The 21,338-nt window shown below is 44.6% G+C and overlaps 1 protein-coding gene across 1 annotated transcript in view; it reads left to right on the top strand.

Annotated features, from left to right (window-relative positions):
- FAM178B (family with sequence similarity 178 member B) overlaps nt 1-21,338 on the top strand; it is a 276,725-nt gene that overhangs the window by 143,408 nt on the left and 111,979 nt on the right. The window contains exon 13 of the mRNA XM_081960741.1: nt 4,426-4,523. Coding sequence (XP_081816867.1) covers nt 4,426-4,523 — 98 coding nt within the window. The remainder of the gene's footprint in view (nt 1-4,425; nt 4,524-21,338) is intronic.

Below are 21,338 nucleotides of genomic sequence, written 5' to 3' on the forward strand. Positions count from 1 at the left end.
GAATTGGTCTAGCAAAGACCAATATGTATGAAAGTTGTATGAAAGTTGAAACAGTTCACCTCTCCCTCTTCTCCCCAATTTTAAATTGGGGTCTTTTTGTTCAGTTCCCTGTTTGCTGAGGTAACTTTCAACTCTTCAGTGGTGTCAGGGTATTCCTAGTTTAGTAATCCTAATTGAAACTACCATGTTTCTCCAAAAATAAGACCGGATCTTGTATTAATGTTTGTTCCAAAAGAAGCATCAGGGCTTATTTTCTGATTAGGTCTTAATTTGGGGGGGAAACACAGTATTAAAATGTGTTTGTCTGGCTCACGATCTTAACCAGAGCTTATTTATGTGCTTCTGGTTGTGGCTGCTCTGTTGCTCCGTCAGTTCCCCCCCCCTCCTACCTATAGCAACTCGAGAGCAGGCCAGGGATGCTTTGCGAGTTGACAGCTAGGGCTTATTTTTAGTTGGGTCTTGTTTTGTGGGAAACAGGGTAGCAATTCCACTGTTAAGCCAAATGGTCGCCAAATGAAACATCACAGGACTGCAACTGTGCTCTCCAGCTGAATAGAGACTATTCAGTTTCACACTTTTGGCTTTTGTTTACCTTTTGACCCCTCCCCTGTCCTTTAGAATGCTCAAGGGCCTGCTTGCGGTCCTGTGTACACATCACAAGCAATGTCATTGGGCTACAACCCAGGGCTGGGGCTGTGTACACATTACACAAGCAGTTTGCAGTATGGTACTCTCTTGCAATCCCTTCTTCTCCAGTCTCTCCACTTTGCAGAGGACGGAGGGAGAGGAGAGAGAACAAGTGAATTCTCTAAGGCACAGCTGTCAATCTCGTGGCATCACATTGCTGTCACGTGACGCATTGCAATGGGTTTTTCCTCTTCGTGGAGCTAGGGTGGGCATGACGCATCCAGCCCACAAGCTGCTAGTTTGACACCCCTGCTCTTAAGTAGTCTCCCCTTTTCCTGACTTTTCCCTGTTGCATGATCACAAAGCTTTTGATGTGTAGAACAGCAAACAGCTTACTCTCTTGCAATCCCTTTCTCCCCAATCAATCTGGGTAGAGCAAAGGTGGGGAACAATAGCCCCCTTATGATTTGTGAACTTCAACTCCCAGACCTCCTGAGCCAGCATGGTGCTGTGGTTTGCTGGCTGCCTGCGAAGCTGGCAGCAGAGCCGGACAGTGAGGAGTTTGGGGAGGAATATGGGCCAGTCCTGGAGTCTGGGGAAGGCTCGGACAAGGGCTCTGCGTCGAAGGCAGAGAGGGGGCCAAGGCCATCTGGTAGTTATTTGCTGCCTCCGGAGCCTGCGGAGTCTGACATCAGCGAGGCAGAAGAACAATGGGAGTCTGTTCCCAGTGTGTGCATGCGCAGAGCTGCCAGAAGGCAAGAACAATTAAGAAAACAGGGTCAACTCGAGAGGAAGGCTTGGAGATGATTGGCCCCTCTGATAAGGCATAAAAGAGGAGCGAACGGGACGTCAACTTTTGCAGGAAGCAATTAGTTCATCTGGTCGGTTCAAGCTCTGAAAAGTTATATTTGACTCTGTGCAACGTTTGGCCTTGCTCTGCATTTGGCAGTTAGGTCTCTGGCAGCATTCCAAGGGAGATAAAGGTGGGTGTTTATCAACATTCCCCTGAAAGACTGTGGCAACTCGAGCAGACATCTGTCGGAATCTTCATAGGCATAAAGTTATTTTTCCAGGACCATCATACCTTCAAACACTCGCTGGATGAATGGCCAGCAAGCTAGTTCATGTTCCCCAAACAGTTATCCGAACTAAGCCATCATTTCATCATTCCAGTATTTCCCATTTATTTTCGGAAAAGTGCAGAGGGCTAATAGACCGCAGTTAATTTATGAACCTGGGTAGAAAACCAAGCACTTAGTTCCACTAATCTCCCACAACGATCAAGGTCCTTCAGTTAATTTTTACAAGCTTTTATCAAAGAATCCAAATCAATCCATTTCGTAATCCCTTCTAATCGGTTTCCTTTTAACTTCTGAGAGGACCTTTTCATTTTTTTGACAGTCTTTGGACTCAAAATCCTGTTCCAGCAGAAAAGCTTAGGCTTTGTGGGAGCCCCTCCCTCCAAATCATTTGGCAAAGGATATATAAAAGAGGTGAGGCTTTGATCACCTAAGTGTCATCATTTTTGCTCTTTTGAATCCCCCATGGACATCCCTGCTGGGTAGCCACCTTCCAAACTCAAGATGCACACCAGAGGTTGGTTCCTACTGGTTCGGACCGGTTCGGCTGAGTAGGTAGTAACTTGGCTGGCCATGCCCCCGAACCGGTTCTATCGGTGGTGTGTAGGTGGTGCCATCTTGTTTTTTTAACTATAGCACATGTGCGCGTAGCGTGTTCATGTGTGCCCAAAGCACATCCCTGAGCAATAGAAGAAGCCAGAAGCAACCCCTGATGCACACCTATATGCAGACACACGCACAAAACTTCTGGGAGTTTAGTGTTCCGTGATGGGATATGTAGTCCTTGCTTAGTCACCATTTGCAGTTACAATCAGGGGAGGTATTCTTCAAGTTCGGACCAGTTTGCCTGAACTGTTAGTGGAAATCGTGGGTGGCCCCGCCCACACACCCCAGCTCTGTGACATCCCATTTAGGTACTATTTTTAATCAAAAGTGCCTGTGCATGCACGCTCACATTTGCGAAGCAGTAGGGAAGATAAGTGAATACCGCCCCTGGTTACGATGATGGCTGAGAAGTAACGTCATGAGCAATCCTTACATAGCTCCACAAACACAAGGAAGAATGCTTCTTTACTTAAGGGCATGAACCTTTCACTTAACAAATGAATTGCCCGTCACAATTTGTGGTTACTAAATTAATAATATAATACTACTAGCCGATAGCCTGGCGTTGCCCAGATATTTATTTATAGGGGGGAAATGTCCTGACCAAATATAATTTCTAATGTTGGATTTTCCCCCTTACCAGAGTGAGCCCCTTTGTGGAGTACTGTGAAGCTTTTACTATTGCAGTGTTCAGTAGAATCCATTTTACAGCAGTATAGTAGAAGCCATTTAAAGGCACAACAGGCTGTATCTTAATAGAACCCTCCCTGAGGAGCGTTAGGGGTGTCTTACCCCCGCAGTATTTTTCTCCAGAGAGTAAGTTATATGTGTACCAAGTTTGGTTGAAATTGCTCAAGACATTCTGGAAAACGCACACGCGCGCGCACACACACACACACACACACAAATGCACAACTGGTAAAAGTACGACGTTGAATGAGAAGGAGGGGAGCGGGTAGTTGACATTTTCTCGGATAGAAAATGTCAACTATCATGTCCAGGGACAGCTGCTCCTATTGTAACGTAATTCTTCGTTTCTCCCCCTTGACTTTGAAAACAAAACGATACCATTGTGCAGAATTTCCCCTCCGTGGCAGATTTTCTTCAGTACAAATATTACGGCAAAGTTTCTAAGCAGTAAAAAAAAAAAGCAATTGAATTCCACCTAAAATTCTGTGCACGAAGCATTTGTTATTAAAGAACTCTGAACAAAATGTTTAAACTCTTTTTTTTTAAAGAAGAAAATAATAAAAAGTTGGAGATTCGTCACCCTAGGACAATTTTTTCCATTGTATTAAACATATGCAGTTTTATTAGAATATACAGTATGTGGGTTTGCATTGCGTACCAAACTAAGTTAAACGGGATTAGGTAGTCTGTAGCTCACAATTGGGTAGTCTTATAGTTTAAGATCGGGTAGTCTATACTTCAAGGACGCGGTGGCTCAGTGGCTAAGACACTGAGCTTGTCGATCAGAAAGGTCGGCAGTTCGGCAGTTCGAATCCTTACCGCCGCATAACAGAGGGAGCTCCCGTTACTAGTCCCAGTTTCTGCCAACCTAGCAGTTCTAAAGCATGTAAAAATGCAAGTAGAAAAATGGGACCACCTTTGGTGGGAAGGTAACAGCGTTCCATGCCTCTTCAGTGTTTAGTCATGCCGGCCACATGACCACAGAGATGTCTTCGGACAGCGCTGGCTCTTCGGCTTTGAAATGGAGATGAGCACTGCCCCCTAGAGTCAGGAACGACTAGCACATATGCGTGAGGGGAACCTTTACCTATGCTTTTGAAAAGGAATACAGTGGGAATATCTGCTCGAAATGCGATAGAACGCATCTTTTTAGAACCGCTTGGGGAAAACGGATAGGGGGGAAGAGTGGTGCATACACAAGAGTTGTTGTTTCACCAAATCTCACCACCAACTGGCATGTACAGAAGGTAGCCGAACATACACACAGCCCTGCAAACTTAAATATAGAATTCTCAGCGCACCCTGAGAGAATTGGAAAGCGAGTTGCACTAGCAGTTGCCATCTGGAACTGATTTCTCAGGAAGCCTTCTGTGGAGCATCTCCCCGTCGCAAACTCACAGCCGACTTCTCTTTTCCTTAACAGCTGCCAGAGTTATGCAGGTCCCTCAGCCACGTCTCGCAACATCATCACAACATGGTCGCTGTCGTGCGTTGCTTCCCAGACACCACAACTAGAGGACGGTGAGTCCTTCCCGCATGGCGACAAGCTTTGGACCGAATTGGGGAAGGGGCAGGGGCAGGATGCACCCACCAATGCAAAATAGTGTCAGGGTTCCAAATAGCATCCGAAAGTAAATCAGAGTCCAAGGCAAATTATTGCTCAAAGTTCCAATTTATTAAGAGAACCATGTTGGCACATCTGGGAAAACCCAAATCTGAAAGCTTCCCGGTTTTCCCCACCCAGTTGAAAGTTCAAGTTCTTGTCCCCACACCCACAAGTCCATCACATGGTCCAATCTCCCACTGCCATGCTGGCAGTTCCACCCATCCAGTTCCAGCCAGGTGCAAAGGTACAAAGACAAAGGATGACCTTGGCTTTCTAGAAAGAACTTTGTTATGGCTTCATATCATCTAACTCTGTACAATCCCCCCTCCCATTTTCCCACTGTAGAAAAAGGCATAGTAGAATAATAGAAAGTGTGGCAGGTGTAATATCCAAAAGACAAGATGGCTGCTGGCCTGACAAACAGAGCAGGTGGGGCAGAAAAATCTTAGTGGTCCAGCCTCCAGATTACATCTGAACCAGGTGTGTGATTGGTCAGGAAAGAGGTCTGGCGGGATCATATAGAGCTCGGTAAAAAATATTGGCCCGATTTGCATTGACGGAAAGGCCAATTCCAGATTGGAAAACATAGCAGAAAATAAACATACCAACTTTGTTGGGCTGTTTTATTTGGTGCATTGCGAAAAGGAGCTGGGAGATTTCCAGAAAATGGTAAACAAAAATAAGAGGAAGCCAAACCTTTCAAATATAAAAGGTTACAGCAGTTTGGGCTTTTTTAAGCTTAGAGGAAAAATGCTGGGAGGAGAGACTATGGATTTCAGCAGTTAGGAATCGCATAGATAATGTTGTGGCCCACCAGTGGCCAGGGGAGCTGGCAGCAGATTCGGACAGTGAGGAGGTTGGGGAGGGACATGGGCCAGTCCTGGAGTCTGGGGAGGGCTCTGTGTGGGAGGCAGAGAGGGGGCCAGAGCCCTATGCCTCTTATCAGCTGCCTTCGGAGTCAGACATCAGTGGGGCAGAAGAACAGCTGGAGCCTGTTCCCAGTGTGCGCATGCGCAGAGTTGCCAGACCAAGGGAACAGCTAAAGAACAGGGGTCGACTTGGGAGGAAGGCCACAGATGGACGGTGAATGGCCCCTCCCAGAAGAAAGAAAAGAGGAATGAAAGGGGAGTGGAGTTTGCAGGAGACAATTAGTTCGCCTCAATGGTTTGTGACCCTCCGAGACTCCTTGCCAGGTTTTGCAGATCTCGGCCTGTCAGCTCTCCAAGACTGATAAGGTCTGTGACCATAAATCCTCCCTTGAAAGTGTTTACTGGATGTGAATGAGCAAAATTCACTTTAAATTAATAAAAGGGTTTTTTGTCGGGATCAGGAGTTTGCTTCAGGCTCTTGGGAAGCCTAGGTCAGAACAGCTTCTTTCGTAAAAGCACAGGATTAACCTGCGGAACCTCCTGCCACAAGGTTAAGTGAAAGGCATTCTTTTTGATGATCGTATGCGGCAGTAGATTTCTTAATGCCGGTAGCTGGGGAATATGTGCAAAAGACAAGTTCTTGTACCCTTTCTTCACCTATTCTCAGCTTCCAAAAATTGAGGGGGAAAAATATGAAAAGCACATTTACAGTTAAGACCTAGAGAAAATCTAAGCTCAAAGGCACTGCTTTATTTTCTGCTCCTTATCACCTGTGCTGAATCCTTGGTCGATCTCTTGCCCTGCTTGACTTTAATGGACTTCTTGTCCCTTAAGAAGCAAGTTCTCCAACAGGGAAGGTGAATTAGGCAGCTACGAAAACAGCTTTTAAAAAGCCCAGAGGTTGGACCGAAAGCAGCAGAGGAAAATTGAAAGATGGAGGACTTTAGAAGAAGGAATCTGAACATTAGAATTGCACTGGAAGAAAAAGCAAGAGGTAACCAATGGTTCCTCATGTGCTATATACGTCACACCAGGTGGCTCAGTGGCTAAGACGCTGAGCTTGTCGATCAGAAAGTTCGGCGGTTCAGTGGTTCGAATCCCTAGCGCCGCGTAACGTAGTGAGCTCCCATGACTTGTCCCAACTTCTGCCAACGTAGCCATTCGAAAGCAGGTAAAAAATGCAAGTGGAAAAATAGGATCCACCTTTGGTGGGAAGGTAACACCTTTGGTGTTTAGTCATGCCAGCCACATGACCATGGAGACGCCTCAGACAACACTGGCTCTTCGGCTTTGAAACGGAGAGAGGAGCAACACCCCCTAGAGTCGGGAATGACTGGCACAAATGTGCGAGGGGAACCTTTAGCTTTATCTTAGAACTCCCTGGAAACCTCACAGCTCTTCCCTCCTCTTCTTCTGAGCCCCTCTTTCATCACTTGGAAGTCAATCCTTCACGGTCCAGGGAAAAACAAACAAACTACAATTATTCCTATTTTCTGAGAGATCCAAGCTAGAAGTAAGGAGAGATTTCCTGGCAGTGAATACAATTAAACGGCAGAGTGTCTTGCCTCCTGGAGCCATGGGTGCTGCGTTGCTGTAGGTTTTCAGGCATAAGCTGGACAAGCATTGGATCAGAAGGGGGGGGGTTGGATTAGAAGACCTTCCAGCCCTATGATTCTGTGTTCCATGTTCTAAAAGCATTCATCACAAAGCCAAAGTCTATAGACTTTATTCCTGCTCTCCTTTGAAGCCTTTTGTGGAGATGGCATCCATGGCCACGTCAGTCCTGATTTATCCTTGGTCAATTCCTAAGCATTGGCAGCAAGACCTGCATATCATTGGTACTTCATCAGACTTTAGATTGTTAATTGATTTCCTTCCTTCCTTCCTTTCTTCCTTCCTTCCTTTCCTTCTCTTTTCTTCATCTCCGTCCTTTCTTCCTTCCTTCCTTTTCTTCATCCCCTTCCTTACTCTCTCCCTCCCTCCCTGCCCCCTCTCTCCCTTCCTTCTGTCCCTCCCTTCCCCCCTTCCCCCCTCCTTCCTTCCTCCCTCCCTGCCCCTTCTTCACATCCCCATCTCATCTTCCCTCCCTCCCTCCCTCCCTCTGGACATCCTAGAACAGCGATGGCGAAGCTTTTTTGGCTCACGTGCCGTAAGTGTGGGGAATGCAGGGGGGTAGTGTACAGGCATGCCACACCCATAATGCAATGCACGACACCCCCACCCCCCAGTGCGTATGCACGCACTACAGGTGCTCCCCCCATTTTTTGCATGCTTTTTTTGCCCTCCCCAGGCTCCAGAGGCTTTATAGGAGCCTGGAGAGGGCGAAATCAGTCTCCCCCGCCCCCCGGAAGCCCTCTGGAGGCTTCAGGGACCTTCAGGATACTTCCCTAAAGCCTCCAGAGCAGTCAAAACGACCCTCCAAGCAAACTGGAAGTCTGTTCCCGAATTTCCGGTTTGCCCGTAGGGTCGTTTTTTTGCACTCCGGAGGCTTCAGGGAAGCTCATGAAGCCTCCAGAGGGCTTGGGGGGGGGGGTGAGGCTCTTTTCGCCCTCCCCAGGCTCCTTTAAAGCCTCTGGAGCCTGGGGAGGGCGAAAAATGGCTTTTAAAAAGGGTGAACTCAGCTGACAGGGCAGTGCCTCGCGTGCCCTCACAAATGGCTCTGCGTGCCACATAGGTTCACCATCACTGTCCTAGAATATTTAAACGCCAATAATAATTTCTGGAGTGTTCCAAATTGCCACTCTTTCTATTTCTTAGGGTCTATAAAACATTTTGTAGGAAGGCCATGATCATCTTTTTATGGTCTGGTTTGGTCCGGTCTATATTGGCTAGCAGAGATGACCCACACACCCACACAAAAAAACAACCCACAAGATTGTGGTCACAATGGTGTGATCAAATCTCTGCCCATTTTTTTTAATGTGCATTGACACACCTAGAAATGCCTCCTACAAAATCCTGTTTTGCAACCCAAGTTGAGCCATTACAGTCTAAGTTAGCTTGTCAACTTAGTGGCCTAGCTAAAAAGTCACCTGTTATGGCGTTTGTAACAGGTCAGAGAATTGCAGGGGATTGTAAGAAAAGATCTCCAATATTTTTTCTTAAAACATTCTGATGTTGGGTGGAGCCCATTTTCTTCCGGGAAGGGGTGCTAGACATCTCCAAAGGGTTTCCTTTGAAGGAGGAAGGTCTTTAGCTCACCTGTTCCAAGGCTCCAAATCCTGATGAAAGGAAGTAGGAAAAAGTGCTCTCAAAGATGGCTGGACCATTTCACCTCTTCTGTCACATTAGAGCAGGGGTCTCCAAACTTGGCAACTTTGATATAATAACAGAGTTGGAAGGGACCTTTAAGGTCTTCTAGTCCAATCCCCTGCTTAGGCAGGAAACCCTACACCACTTCAGACAAATGGTTATCCAATCTCTTCTTAAAAACTTCCAGTGTTGGAGCATTCACAACTTCTGGAGGCAAATTCTGTTCCACTGAGTCATTGTTCTCACTGTCAGGAAATTTCTCCTCAGTTCTAAGTTGCTTCTCTCTTTGGTTAGTTTCCAGCCATTGCTTCTTCTCCTACTCTCAGGTGCTTTGGAGAATAGCTTGACTCCCTCTTCTTTGTGGCAGCCCCTGAGATATTGGGACAATGCTATCATGTCTCCCCTAGTCCTTCTTTTCATTAAACTAGACGTACCCAGTTCCTGCAACTGTTCTTGATATGTTTTAGCCTCCAGTCCCCTCATCATCCTTGTTGCTCTTCTCTGCACTCTTTCTAGAGTCTCCACATCTTTTTTTATAGTGTGGTGACCAAAACTGAGTGCAGTATTCCAAGTGTGGCCTCACCAAGGCATTGTAAAGTGGTATTAACATTTCACGTGATTTTGATTGCCTCCCTCTGTTGATGCAGCCTAGAACTGTGTTGGCTTTTTTGGCAGCTGCTGCACACTGCTGGCTCATATTTCAATGGTTGTCCACTAGGACTCCAAGACCCCTCTCATGGTTATTACTATTGAGCCAGGTACCACCTATACTGTACCTGTGCATTTGGGTTTTTCTTGCCTAAATGTAAAACCTTACTTTTTTCACCATTGAATTCAATTTTATTAGATAGTGCCCAATGTTCAAGTTTGTCAAGATCCTTCTGTATCTTAAGCCTGTTTTCTGGAGTGTTGGCTATTCCTGCCAGCTTGGTGTCATCTGCAAATTTGAGGAGTTTCCCCATCTATCCCCTCATCCAAGTCATTGATGAAGATGTGAAGAGGACTGAGCCCAAAACAGAGCCTTGGGGTGCTCCACTGCATATCCAAGTATCACTTGAGATTGTGCAAAAATAAAAATAAAAATTGAGATCCATAATTCTAACCACTTCAACAGGAATGAAGAGAATCTGAAGGGCAACCAGGTCTGAATCCCTACTTTATGCTCTATCAAAATTAAACAGCCCTGCCAGTAAATAGACCTTAAAATGGGTATTGAAGGTACTGTCAGGCTCCAGAAACCAAGAAAGACATGGTGAGGTTTATTTTTGCACAGTTTTCTTAATTGTTCCATGCCTACAGGCAGAAATCATGCCAAATCAAAGCAAATTACTTGCATCGTTAAAGATATTTATTTATTCAATTTTCATCCTGCCTTTATTACTTTACAAGTTAACTCAAGGCAGCAAACATACCTAATACACCTTCCTCCTCTCCACAACAACCTTGTGAGGTGAATTGGGTGAAGAAAGAGTGACTGAGAACTCCTATGGAGGGGCTGTCTCCTCAGGGATCTCCAACCTTGGCCACTTTAAGACTTGTGAACTTCAACTCCCAGAATTCCTCAGCCAGCTTTGCATTGGTGTTGTTTCGAGTTTTACAGATTCTAGAATCTGGGGGATTCTGGGAGTTGAAGTGCACAAGTCTTAAAGTGGCCATGTTTGGAGACCCCTGATCTAAATGTTGCCATCTCTTCAGTGCAGCCTCCTTCCTTCTGGAAATCCAGACTTCATTCCACCACAGTCCCAAAACGGTGGATAGCTTCTGCCTCATAGGATCAACCATCAAGCAGTTAAAGAGATATGTAGACAGGGGTGTCCAGCCTTGAGAACTTTTAAGACTTGGGAGTTGAGATGAACTTCAACTCCCAGAATCCCCTGGATTCTAGAATCTGTGAAATAATACCAACCTAGGCAAAATAGGTACCAGTTCTCTTAGAATTTCCTCAAATTCGACCAATCAGAAGTTTACCTGGATGAAGAATTAGTGTTCTTAGACTCCCAGGGCTCCAAGATCACCACAGATGGGGACGGCAGCCAAGAAATTAAAAGACGCCTGCTCTTGGGGAGGAAAGCTAATGCTGGGAACGATTAAGGGCAAAAGAAGAAGGGGACGGCAGAGAATGAGGTGGCTGGATGGAGTCTTCGAAACAGTCGGTGTGAGCTTAAATAGACTCCGGGGGATGGTAGAGGACAGGAAGGCCTGGAGGAACGTGGTCCATGGGGTCACGATGGGTTGGACGCGACTTTGCAACTCACAACAACAACATGACATGGGTAAGTCAGAGATAAGTTCCATTGGAAAGTTTATTTAAAATCCAGATTGTTCAGTTATAAATGCAGCAGCTTCTTTAGTATTCACTCAGTTGCTTGTGAGTTGCCAAGAAGTGGGCTACAATGATTATTTTGCCTCTAAAGGATGCCAGCCATGGGCTGCTGGCGAAACATCAGGATACCAAATAATTAAACCACGGGCATTTAGCCCAGAAGCTCATCCATGCTGGCCATGAAAACACCCACTAGTATATCTTCTATATATATATATCTAGTATGGCTTTCCTGAATTGTGTCTTCCTTGAGGGTGGCACTTCCCTTGTAACATAGTTAGCACTTTATCTCAAGAAAGTTGCTTGTATGCACAGGTTAATTCATCTTAGTTAGAACCTAGCTGATTAAGCAACAAGCAAATGTTGATTTATTTATAAGGTAAAAGTGCCCCTCACACATATGGGCTAGTCGTTCCCGACTCTAGGGGGCGGTGCTCATCTCCGTTTCAATGTCAAAGAGCCAGCGCTGTCCAAAGACGTCTCCGTGGTCATGTGGCCGGCATGACTCAACACTGAAGGTGCATGGAACGCTGTTACCTTCCCACCAAAGGTGGTTCCTATTTTTCTACTTGCATTTTTAATGTGCTTTGGAACTGCTAGGTTGGCAGAAGCTGGGACGGGAGCTTCTGCCAACCTAGCAGAAGTAACAGGAGCTCACTCTGTTACGTGGCGCTAGGGATTCAAACCGCAGAACTGCTGACCTTTCCGATCGACAAGCTCAGCGTCTTAGCCACTGAGCCACCACGTCCCTGATTTATTTATATCCTGCGTTTATTATATTTACAAATAACTCAGCAACCAACATATTCAGCACACCTTTCCTCCTCCTGTTTTCTCCACGACAACAATCCTGCGAGGTGGGTTGAGCTGAGACTAAGAGACTGACCAAGCCAGCTTTCATGGCTAAGGCAGGATTTGAACTCACAGTCTTCTATTTTCTAGCTTGGTGCCTTAACCACTAGTCTAATTCTTCTAACTGCTCTAAACTTTAGACTCCACCAGGTCCTTAAAAAAGGAGACTTGTTTTCAAATTTTCATTCCCCCATAAAATTATCTGAGTATAACATTAAGGATCGAACCAGAGTTGATGTAGCATTGCACAACACATTTCCTTGTCTTCCTGATATTGAATTGAGGAGGGGGATTCCACTCACCAGAGTAATTGGACCTAAACACCCTTTTATATTCTCAGAAGAGTCCCTGGGGAGCTGAAATGATAAACGCAGAGTTGCACAGCTCTGCTTCCTTTGTAGATGTGTTGTGATGTCACATAGACCTGCAAAAGACTTTATGTTATAGTACTTCTACCGTCAATCTGATGAAAATGGCAGGTACCTTTGTATAAATAGCAGTAGCCCTTAGACTTATATAATTTTTCACAGTGCTTCACAGCCCTCTCTAAGCGGTTTACAGAGTCAGCCTCTTGCTTGCAACAATCTGGGTCCTCATTTTACCCATCTCCAGACAGAATCGAACTCCTGGCAGTGGGCAGAGTTAGCCTGCAATACTGCATTCTAACCACTGCAGCACCAGGAAGGAGAGGAGAAAGGGAATAAGAGGAAAGAAGGAAGGAAGGAAGGGCAATAGCAATAGCACTTAGACTTATATGCAATTTCACAGAATATACAGCTTCTTCATTTTACCCACCTTGGAAGGATGGAAGGCTGAGTCAACTTTGAGCCAGTGAGAATTGAACTGCTGACAGTTGGCGGTATTTATTTATTTATTTTATTTCATCAAGCATGAATTAGATAACAGATATATGTATAAACATGATTATGAATACATGAAATGGATAAAATACAAAGGAATATTAAGACAGGGATGGTAGGCACGTTGGTGCGCTTATGCATGCCCCTTAAAGTTAGGAATGGGGTGAGGTCGACAGACAGTCTAAGGTTAAAGTTTTGGGGGTTTGGGGAAGAAACCAGATTGTCAGGTAGCCTGAAATAACTGCATTCTAACCACTCTGCTACCAGGGCTCCGATGCAGTTAGCTCAAGTGAATTCTGGGAGTTAAAATCTGCCCAACTTAAAGTTGGCAAGACTGAGAAACACACATAAATGGTATCAAATACCCCGATTCCAAGGAAGTTTGCTAGGATATGTTTCTAAGTAGGCAAATCTGACCATTTGTTGAAGAAAGCAGGGACAACTTACAATTTAAATCCGAAAAATCAGTTCTTCTTTAACTGACAATTAAGATCTTTTTTTGAGTAGTGTTTCCCAAATAAACCTCTGAAATAATGTTTTAAATTACTGAAAATATCGGGTTAGAGAGGAAGATCATATATTAATATAAAGGATTCAGGGTAAAACATTTCTGCATTAGAGTATTAGTCTGATCTTTACATGCCCTGTATCCCATCTATCCAAACTGTTGCTATTTCTAATGGCAATTTATATAAATTCAATTTAATTATGTCCCCAGTACTCCTAGCCCAAGATAGATTATGGCTTCTTGGTAGAGTTGAAACTGCCCAGGGAAAACTGACTTTGACAAATTAGTGCCTTTCACTCTAGACCTCAATTCAGATTCAGACCAATTAATATACCGAGGTAGAGTCCAAGCAAACCCAGCCATTAATTTTATTAAAAGTTCAGACTCATCAACAAGTAGCAACCTATCCAGATTTCTTTCAAGCAGAACAAGTGTTTATCCACCTTGAAAACTTGAAGATTTCTGGACTTCAACTCCCAGAAGTCTCAAGCCAACAGGGAAATTCTGGGAGTTGAAATCAGGGTACCAAAAGCCCCCACAGGTAACTTAGATAAATTGTATTAAATGTCCAGATTTTCTTCTAGAGACTTCCTTACTTATTTGACGCATGTCCTTTGAACATGTCTAAGTACAGTAATCTATATATATATATAAATGGCTGTGTATGTGTGTGTGTGTTTCAGCATAACTCTGGAATGCCTCCAGCAATTCCAACCAAATTTGGTACGCAGAAGACTTACATCTTACGCAGATGACTTATTTTTTTCTGGAAAAAAATACTGTGGGGATAAGGCGCCCCTACACTCCTCAGGGTGTCTGCGTGTGTGTGTTCCTGCAAAACTCTGGAACACCTGCGCCGGTGAAATGAAAAGGAATGGATTATATCTATAGTGTGAAATCACAATACTTTTGACAGTGATAGTGTGCATTATGGATTCAAATTCTGTTAAGATACAGCCTGTTATGCTTTAAAATGGCTTCTACTGTACCGTAGAGTGAAGTTGCCATGGTAATAGCTTCACAGTACTCAACAAGGGGGCTCTCTCTAGAAAGGGGGATTGGGATAAATAAATACCTAGGCAATGCCAGGTTATCAGCTATTATTTTCTAAAAAGAATTAATAAATCACATTGTGATTGGCTTATGCGGCCTGACTTTTGGTACACCGTGTGCATGCACATGTGGGCATATGTGTGTGAGTTCTCAGATACCTATAGAATGCAAACAATAAAGAGCAGAAAGACAATAAGGCCATTATTCACATATACAATAAAAACCCCATTCTTTCTAACTTGCATTTTCTGAGAAGAATAAAGAGTTGGAATGCATTTAAAAGGTATTCTGGGAAAGGGTGAAAGAAAATAAATAAATAGATATTGCTAGGCATTTCGTATGACTCCTTCTCTACACCCAGTGAAATAGTTATAGATGGATTCACTTAAGCATTAATTAAAACTTCAAGGCTTCCTGATAATCTCAAATTGACAGCTTCTTGTCTATCATAAATAAATCCCTCACTTGATCCAAATGTACTTTCTGGAAGTGGTTTATTAAAAAAATGCCAGATAATGCTTTGACGAAGCAGCTATTTGATTAGCGTATTACAATCTTTATCTAACTAAAGCAATATAAGCTTTGTTAGCAGAAATGGATCCGCTGTTGCGGTCAAACGCATTTAGAAAATGTTTTAAGAATTTAGAAATCAGCAGATTTGCATTTCTTTCCATTTGTTCTCCTGGAAAAAACTACCCAGCCCTGGCATTATATCATTCCTTAGGTAAAGGTATAGGTTCCCCTTGCACATAGGTGCTACTCGTTCCCGACTCTAGGGGGCGGTGCTCATCTCCTTTTCAAAGCCGAAGAGCCAGCGCTGTCCGAAGACGTCTCTGTAGTCATGTGGCCGGCATGACTCAATGCCGAAGGTGCATGGAACGTTGTTACCTTCCCACCAAAGGTGGCTCCTATTTTTTCTACTTGCATTTTATTACGTGCTTTCGAACTGCTAGGTTGGGCAGAAGCTGGGACAAGTAATGGGAGCTCACTCGGTTACACAGCGCTAGGGATTTGAACCGCCGAACTGCCGACCTTTCTGATCGACAACCTCAGAATCTGAGCCACTGAGCCACTGCTTCTGTATATCATTCCTTCCTTTATCAATTATACGTTTGATTTCTTCTGCCTGGTTAGGTTTAGACAGGGGCTCATTTTGTTGATTATCCAGACACAGAAAACAGCTGAGGAGGCAGTGAATCTTCTCTGAAGTCTTCAGATGTGATATATAACTGCTCTAAATCACTAGGATGACATTTCAAGCTAGTTACTACTTTGGTTGACATGCCAAAACTTTTTCTGACTTTTTTTTCTTTCTCCCGAAATTTGCCAAACTTGCCAAAGATATGTTAACGTAAGGTCTTCCTTAGCAAAAAAAGCAATTTAATCAATTCAAACATAGCTCTTTGCGATTTCTTATTTAGGTCTGGGGACGAATAAATCACAGATTGAGACAAGGAAAAATTAACCTTCTTCTTGATTATATTTATCTTTGTAGAATGGCCTTCTATTTTTTTATATGCCTTCTTTATCCCCTCATATATGCATGCATCTTTCTACTCAGTGACTCAAGAATATGCCTTTAATTTAATTTTAGTTAATATTTATTTTATTTCACTTTATGTATTTTGAAGTTTGCTAGCCATTTGCTTTTTAAGATCATTTCCACTTATCCAAAACCATGTACGAACCAAATGTTCTGTATTTTAGAGCAGGGGTCTCCAACCTTGGGAACTTGAAGCCTGGCGGACTTCAACTCCCAGAATTTCCCAGGCTAGGGGAATGCTGGGAGTTGAAGTCCACCAGGCTTCAAGTTGCCAAGATTGGAGACCCCTGTTTTAGAGGAATTCCCCACTTGCCCAAAATCCCCACACAGGTGAGACATGAACAATTACTATATTTATATGATCTAAAGCAAATATGAAGAAACCAACAAAAAAAGCAGTTTTGGTTTACCAAAGAATAAAATATATAATTGCTCTGTATTATAAAATTGGAGGTAACAGACACTACACACCAAGTAATTCAGCATCAGAAATATGTTGTTGAGATGTTGAGACTCTAGAAAGAGTCTCTGAAGTGGTGTGGGATTTCCTGCCTAAACGGGGTTGGACTTGAAGACCTCCAAAGTCCCTTCCAACTCTATTCTATTCTATTCTATTCTTCATTCCAATAGTCTATTCTATTCTATTTTCCATCCTATTCCTATCCATTCCTGCCCTGCCCTGCCCTGCCCTATCCTATCCTATCCTATCCTATCCTATCCTATCCTATCCTATCCTATCCTATCCTATCCTATCCTATCTCTTATTAATACAAGGACTACCTATAGTATCTATAGGTAGTCTAGTGAAGAGAAGGACCAGGAGAGACATGATAGCAGTCTTCCAATATTTGAGAGTCTGCCACATAGAAGAGGGAGTCAAACTATTCTCCAAAGCACCTGAGGGCAGGACAAGAAGCAACAGATGGAAACTAATCAAGGAGAGAAGCAACCTGGAACTAAGGAGGAACCTCCTAACAGCGAGAACAATTAACCAGTAGAAGAGCTGGCCTTCAGAAGCTGTAGGTGCTCCATCACTGGAGCTTTTCATGAAGAAACTGGACAGCCAATTGTCTGAAATGATATAGAGTCTCTTGCTTGAGCAAGGGGTTAGACTAGAAGACCTCCAAGGTCTCTTCCAGCTCTATTCTGACTATACCTTCCTGTGCCAGCAAATACAGGGAGAAACAGCATCTTCTAGCAAAGTCTTCAAAAGTTGTGGATGCCTCATCCCTGGAGGTTTTAAGAAGAGATTGGAACACCATTTGTCCAGAATGGCATTGGGCCATAATGGTGGACCTATGGCACGCATGCCGGAAGTGGCATGCAGAGCATCTCTCCAGGCAAATGAGCCGTCGCCCGTTGCTCTTCCAGGTTCTGTTGGTCTTCAAACGTGTGGGAGCTCTGGAAACTGGAAGAGCAGCTGCCCGACGGACATATATGCCAGGAAGATGATCTTCCAGCTTTCGGCATGTGCATGCAGACTGGCCAAGCTGGTCTTCATGCACGCATGCGCACCAGGAACCACAAGGCCAGGTGGTCGGTGTGCATGTGCGCGCTAGAAACCAGAAGAGCAGTCGTCTGGCGCATGCATGCGCACCGGGCGGCCGCTCTTCCAGTTTCCGTCACATGCGCTCCCATTTTGGCACAGTGCCCAAACGGTTCACCAACACTGGCCTAGGGTGTCCTGCTTGAGGAGGGGTTTGGACTAGAAGACCTCCAAGGCACCTTCCAACTCTGTTATTCTTGGTTCCGTGAGCTTCCTGCGCTAGCTGAACCAAAGGCCGTGGCTTAAGAGGATGCTTATCTAAAATTGGATCAAGAATTTCATTAAAATCTCCCATCAATTACCTAGCGGCTGTTGCTAATGAGGACAAGACAGCTCAGGCTATCATGAAAGACACCAGGAGTCTCTCAATTAGAACGGTAAATACAGAATTAAAGCAATTATTTCTTAAAGTCATAATCTTCACTGCTTCTGCATCATTTGCAACCCGGAAGGCAAATCAGCTCTCCTTATTTACATATGGCCAATCCCCTTTCCGTCTTTTTTTAAAATCAGGAACCTCCCACCCAGTAAAGCCTTGTAAAGCGGTATATACGTCTAAGTGCTATTGCTATCTTCCTTCCCTCCCTCCCTCCCTCCCTCCCTCCCTCCCTCTCTCTCACTGGTTAGAATGCAGTATTGCAGGCTAACTCTGCCCACTGCCAGCAATTCAATCCTGACCGGCTCAAAGTTGACTCAGCCTTCCATCCTTCCGAGGTGGGTAAAATGAGGACCCAGATTGTTGGGGGCAAGAGGCTGACTCCGTAAACTGCTTAGAGAGGGCTGGAAAGCACCGTGAAGCGAGCTAAATGCTATTACTATTTTTTTTCTTCCTTCCTTCCTTCCTTCCTTCCTTCCTTCCTTCCTTCCTTCCTTCCTTCCTTCCTTCCTTCCTTCCTTCCTTCCTTCCTTCCTTCCTTTTACTCTCTTTCTCCTTCTCCTTCTTGGGGCTGCAGTGGTTAGAATGCAGTATTGCAGGCTAACTTTGCCCACGCCAGCAGTTCGATCCTGACCGGCTCAAAGTTGACTCAGCCTTCCATCCTTCCGAGGTGGGTAAAATGAGGACCCAGATTGTTGGGGACAACAGGCTGACTCTGTAAACCACTTAGAGAAGGCTGGAAAGCAGTATATAAGTCTAAGTGCTATTCCTAGTCTTTGTGAGTATTCCTCCTCATGCACTTTAAATTCCCGGGATCATTTCTGGGGACCGCATGGATCTTGACAAATCATTTGCTCAACCCAGCCACCTTATCTCCACTTTGGGCTTCCATCTCCCATCATCCTTCTCTGAAGTCTGCCGTCGGCTGTCTCTGATCAGGCTCTGAACTCTGAACACATTTGAAAGGCTGCAGGAGATTATCTCAGATCCAGGAGCCGAGTCTCCCCCCTCCAGGAGCAAATGGGAGATGGTGAATTTAATTGCAGCTGAGTGCTTAGCAAGGATGCTTTTTCGTTTTTCACCTTAATCCTTTTGGATGGGATTGCTTTTACCTTCCCCATCAGCTTTTCCCAGCTGCTTTCTATTAACAGTGATACAAGCGGCTCCATATCTGTCTCTTCAGATGGCAAGAAAGGGTGGGGACAGAAGCCACTTTCACAGTGCAGCAAAGTTTCAGTTTTTTATAGATATCTATAAAAACGAAAAAGCAGAAAAAGTTCTCTGTGTCTCATCTTGTTTGCCCGATTGTCTGTTCTTATAAACATTTTAAAAGCCCGGCACACCTGGAGCGCATCCAAAGGCCCGCGCCGTCCCATTTCTACTCCCACAGAAACAAAACCCACCAATAACAGAGTTCCGTTTTGGACCTCTGTGGGTAGCGGCCTTCCAGCTGCAATGAGGTATAACGAAGTTTGTTCTGAAAAACAGTTGCTCTTGAAGTCAACTTTCTGCAGTTTTAACCTTGAATAGTTCCCCAGGCCAGATGCCAAAAGCTGTTTGCAAATGCTAAATTCTCTCCTCCTCTTTTTTTAAAGCACTTTATTTATATATTGTCACATTACATACATAAGTGCTTAGTGGGCAGTGTATTGTCAGGATCATTTTATTTATATATAATAATACTTTTCCTACTCCCAATTTCTACCTCTACTATCCAACCATTTGTCAAACAAGTCCCATGTTCCAAAATGCTCTGTGTCTTCTTTTTCTTTATTTATAGTGTCAATCTTTCCATTTTTTTAGAGTCTAATTTTTTTTAATTACATCTTCTTCTGTAGGTTTTTCCTCATTTTTCCAGTACTGTGCAAATACAATTCTTGCTGTTGTCAAAACATGTAATATCCTAGAATATCCTAGAGTTGGAAGGGACTTTGGAGGCCTTCTAGTCCAACCCCCTGCTTAGGCAGGAAACCTACACCACTTCAGAGAAATGGATATCCAACGTCGTCTTAAAAACTTCCAGATATCAAGCACAGATTCCTTTTATTGTACTTTCCCGGTATTATGACTAACAAAAAGATTTCCGGTTTATAATCTATGTGTTGCTTTAACATTTTTTTCTAACCATGTATGCATTTTTGTCCAATATTTCTTTGCTTTTACACATGTCCACCACATATGATAATACGTCCCAGTGTCTGGTTACATTTCCAACATCTGGCAGACATGTTTTTAAACATCTTTGCTAATCTAGCCGGCAGTAAATGCCACCTGTGAAACATTTTATATACATTTTCCTTATATGTGGTTGCCATTGTCAATTTACAATTTCTTCCCCAAAGTTTTTTGCCATTGGTCTAATTCTATAGTACGGTGATGGCGAATCTATAGCAGGCATGCCACAGGTGGCACGCGGAGCCATTTGTTAGGGCACGCAAGGCATTGCCCTGTCAACTCCAGCACGCATGCGTGTGCTGGCCAGCTGTCTTCAGCCTTCTTTTTAGGCCGTTTTTCGCCCTCCAGAGGCTTCCTTGAGCTTCCTGGCCCTACGGGCAAGCTGGAAGTTCAGGAGGCCCTCCTTAGGGCCTCTGGAGGGCCTGGGGGGGGCAGGGGAGGCTGTTTTTGCCCTCCCCAGGCTCCCAAGAAAGCCTCTGGAGCCTGGGGAGGGTGAAAAAAGTGTGCCAAAACAGGAGGGGTGTGTGTCTATGCTGGTTGTGCGTGCATGCGCAGAGGTGGTCATGGTCGCATGCGTATGTGCACTGGGTTTGTGCGCGTAGCATTATGGGTGTGAGCATGCCTGCGCACGATCCCCCTGCGCTCCCCCTGCTTTTGGCACGCGATCCAAAAAAGCTTAGCCATCACGGCTACAGTATATCCCCCCCCCCAAATGGACCATTCTATCATTGTCTCCTCCTCATTGTCCTTTCACTCAGTTCGGGGCTGTTCAAAACGATGCCCCCGTCACCTTCTCCTCAACCCCCGTTGCCCGCAGGGAAGTTTTTATTCTGCTGAAGAGGAAACACACCAGTTCAACAGCAAAACCTTTGAGGGTTAACTGGTAGCTGATTTTTGAAGGAAAAAAAAAATCTTTGCAGGAGGCATTGTGCCAGAAGCCATGAAGGCGGGCGTGTTATTTCTATTTGAAATCACAGTTATGATGATCGTCCCGTTTCTGGCTTTGTAGACTTTGCTCCCCTTCCCCCTTTCTCTCCCCCCCCCCCCCCCCGGACCACTAGCTCAGTATTTTTACTCTCCCCAAGGTTGCCAAATGTTCCAAACGCTGGAATCCTGAATTGACAGATCCTCCAAGAGCAGTATTTATAGAAAGGTGGTGGGAAGGAGCTACGGAAGAGAAAACAGACTCCCAATTAGCATTTCTTAAAATGCCAAGTGAAAACGATGGGAGGCACAGCGCAGTAACAGTAGTGTGAAGTCACTCTCTGAGGTGTAGTATCGCTCTGTGAGGGAGATCAGGGGGCCCTAAGATAGAGAGAGAGAGAGAGAGAGAGACAAAGAGGGAGACAGACCAGAATAACAGAATTTGAAGG

The sequence above is a fragment of the Natrix helvetica genome, assembly GCF_964273705.1.
Source record: "Natrix helvetica genome assembly, chromosome: 8".
Lineage (NCBI taxonomy): Eukaryota > Metazoa > Chordata > Lepidosauria > Squamata > Natricidae > Natrix > Natrix helvetica.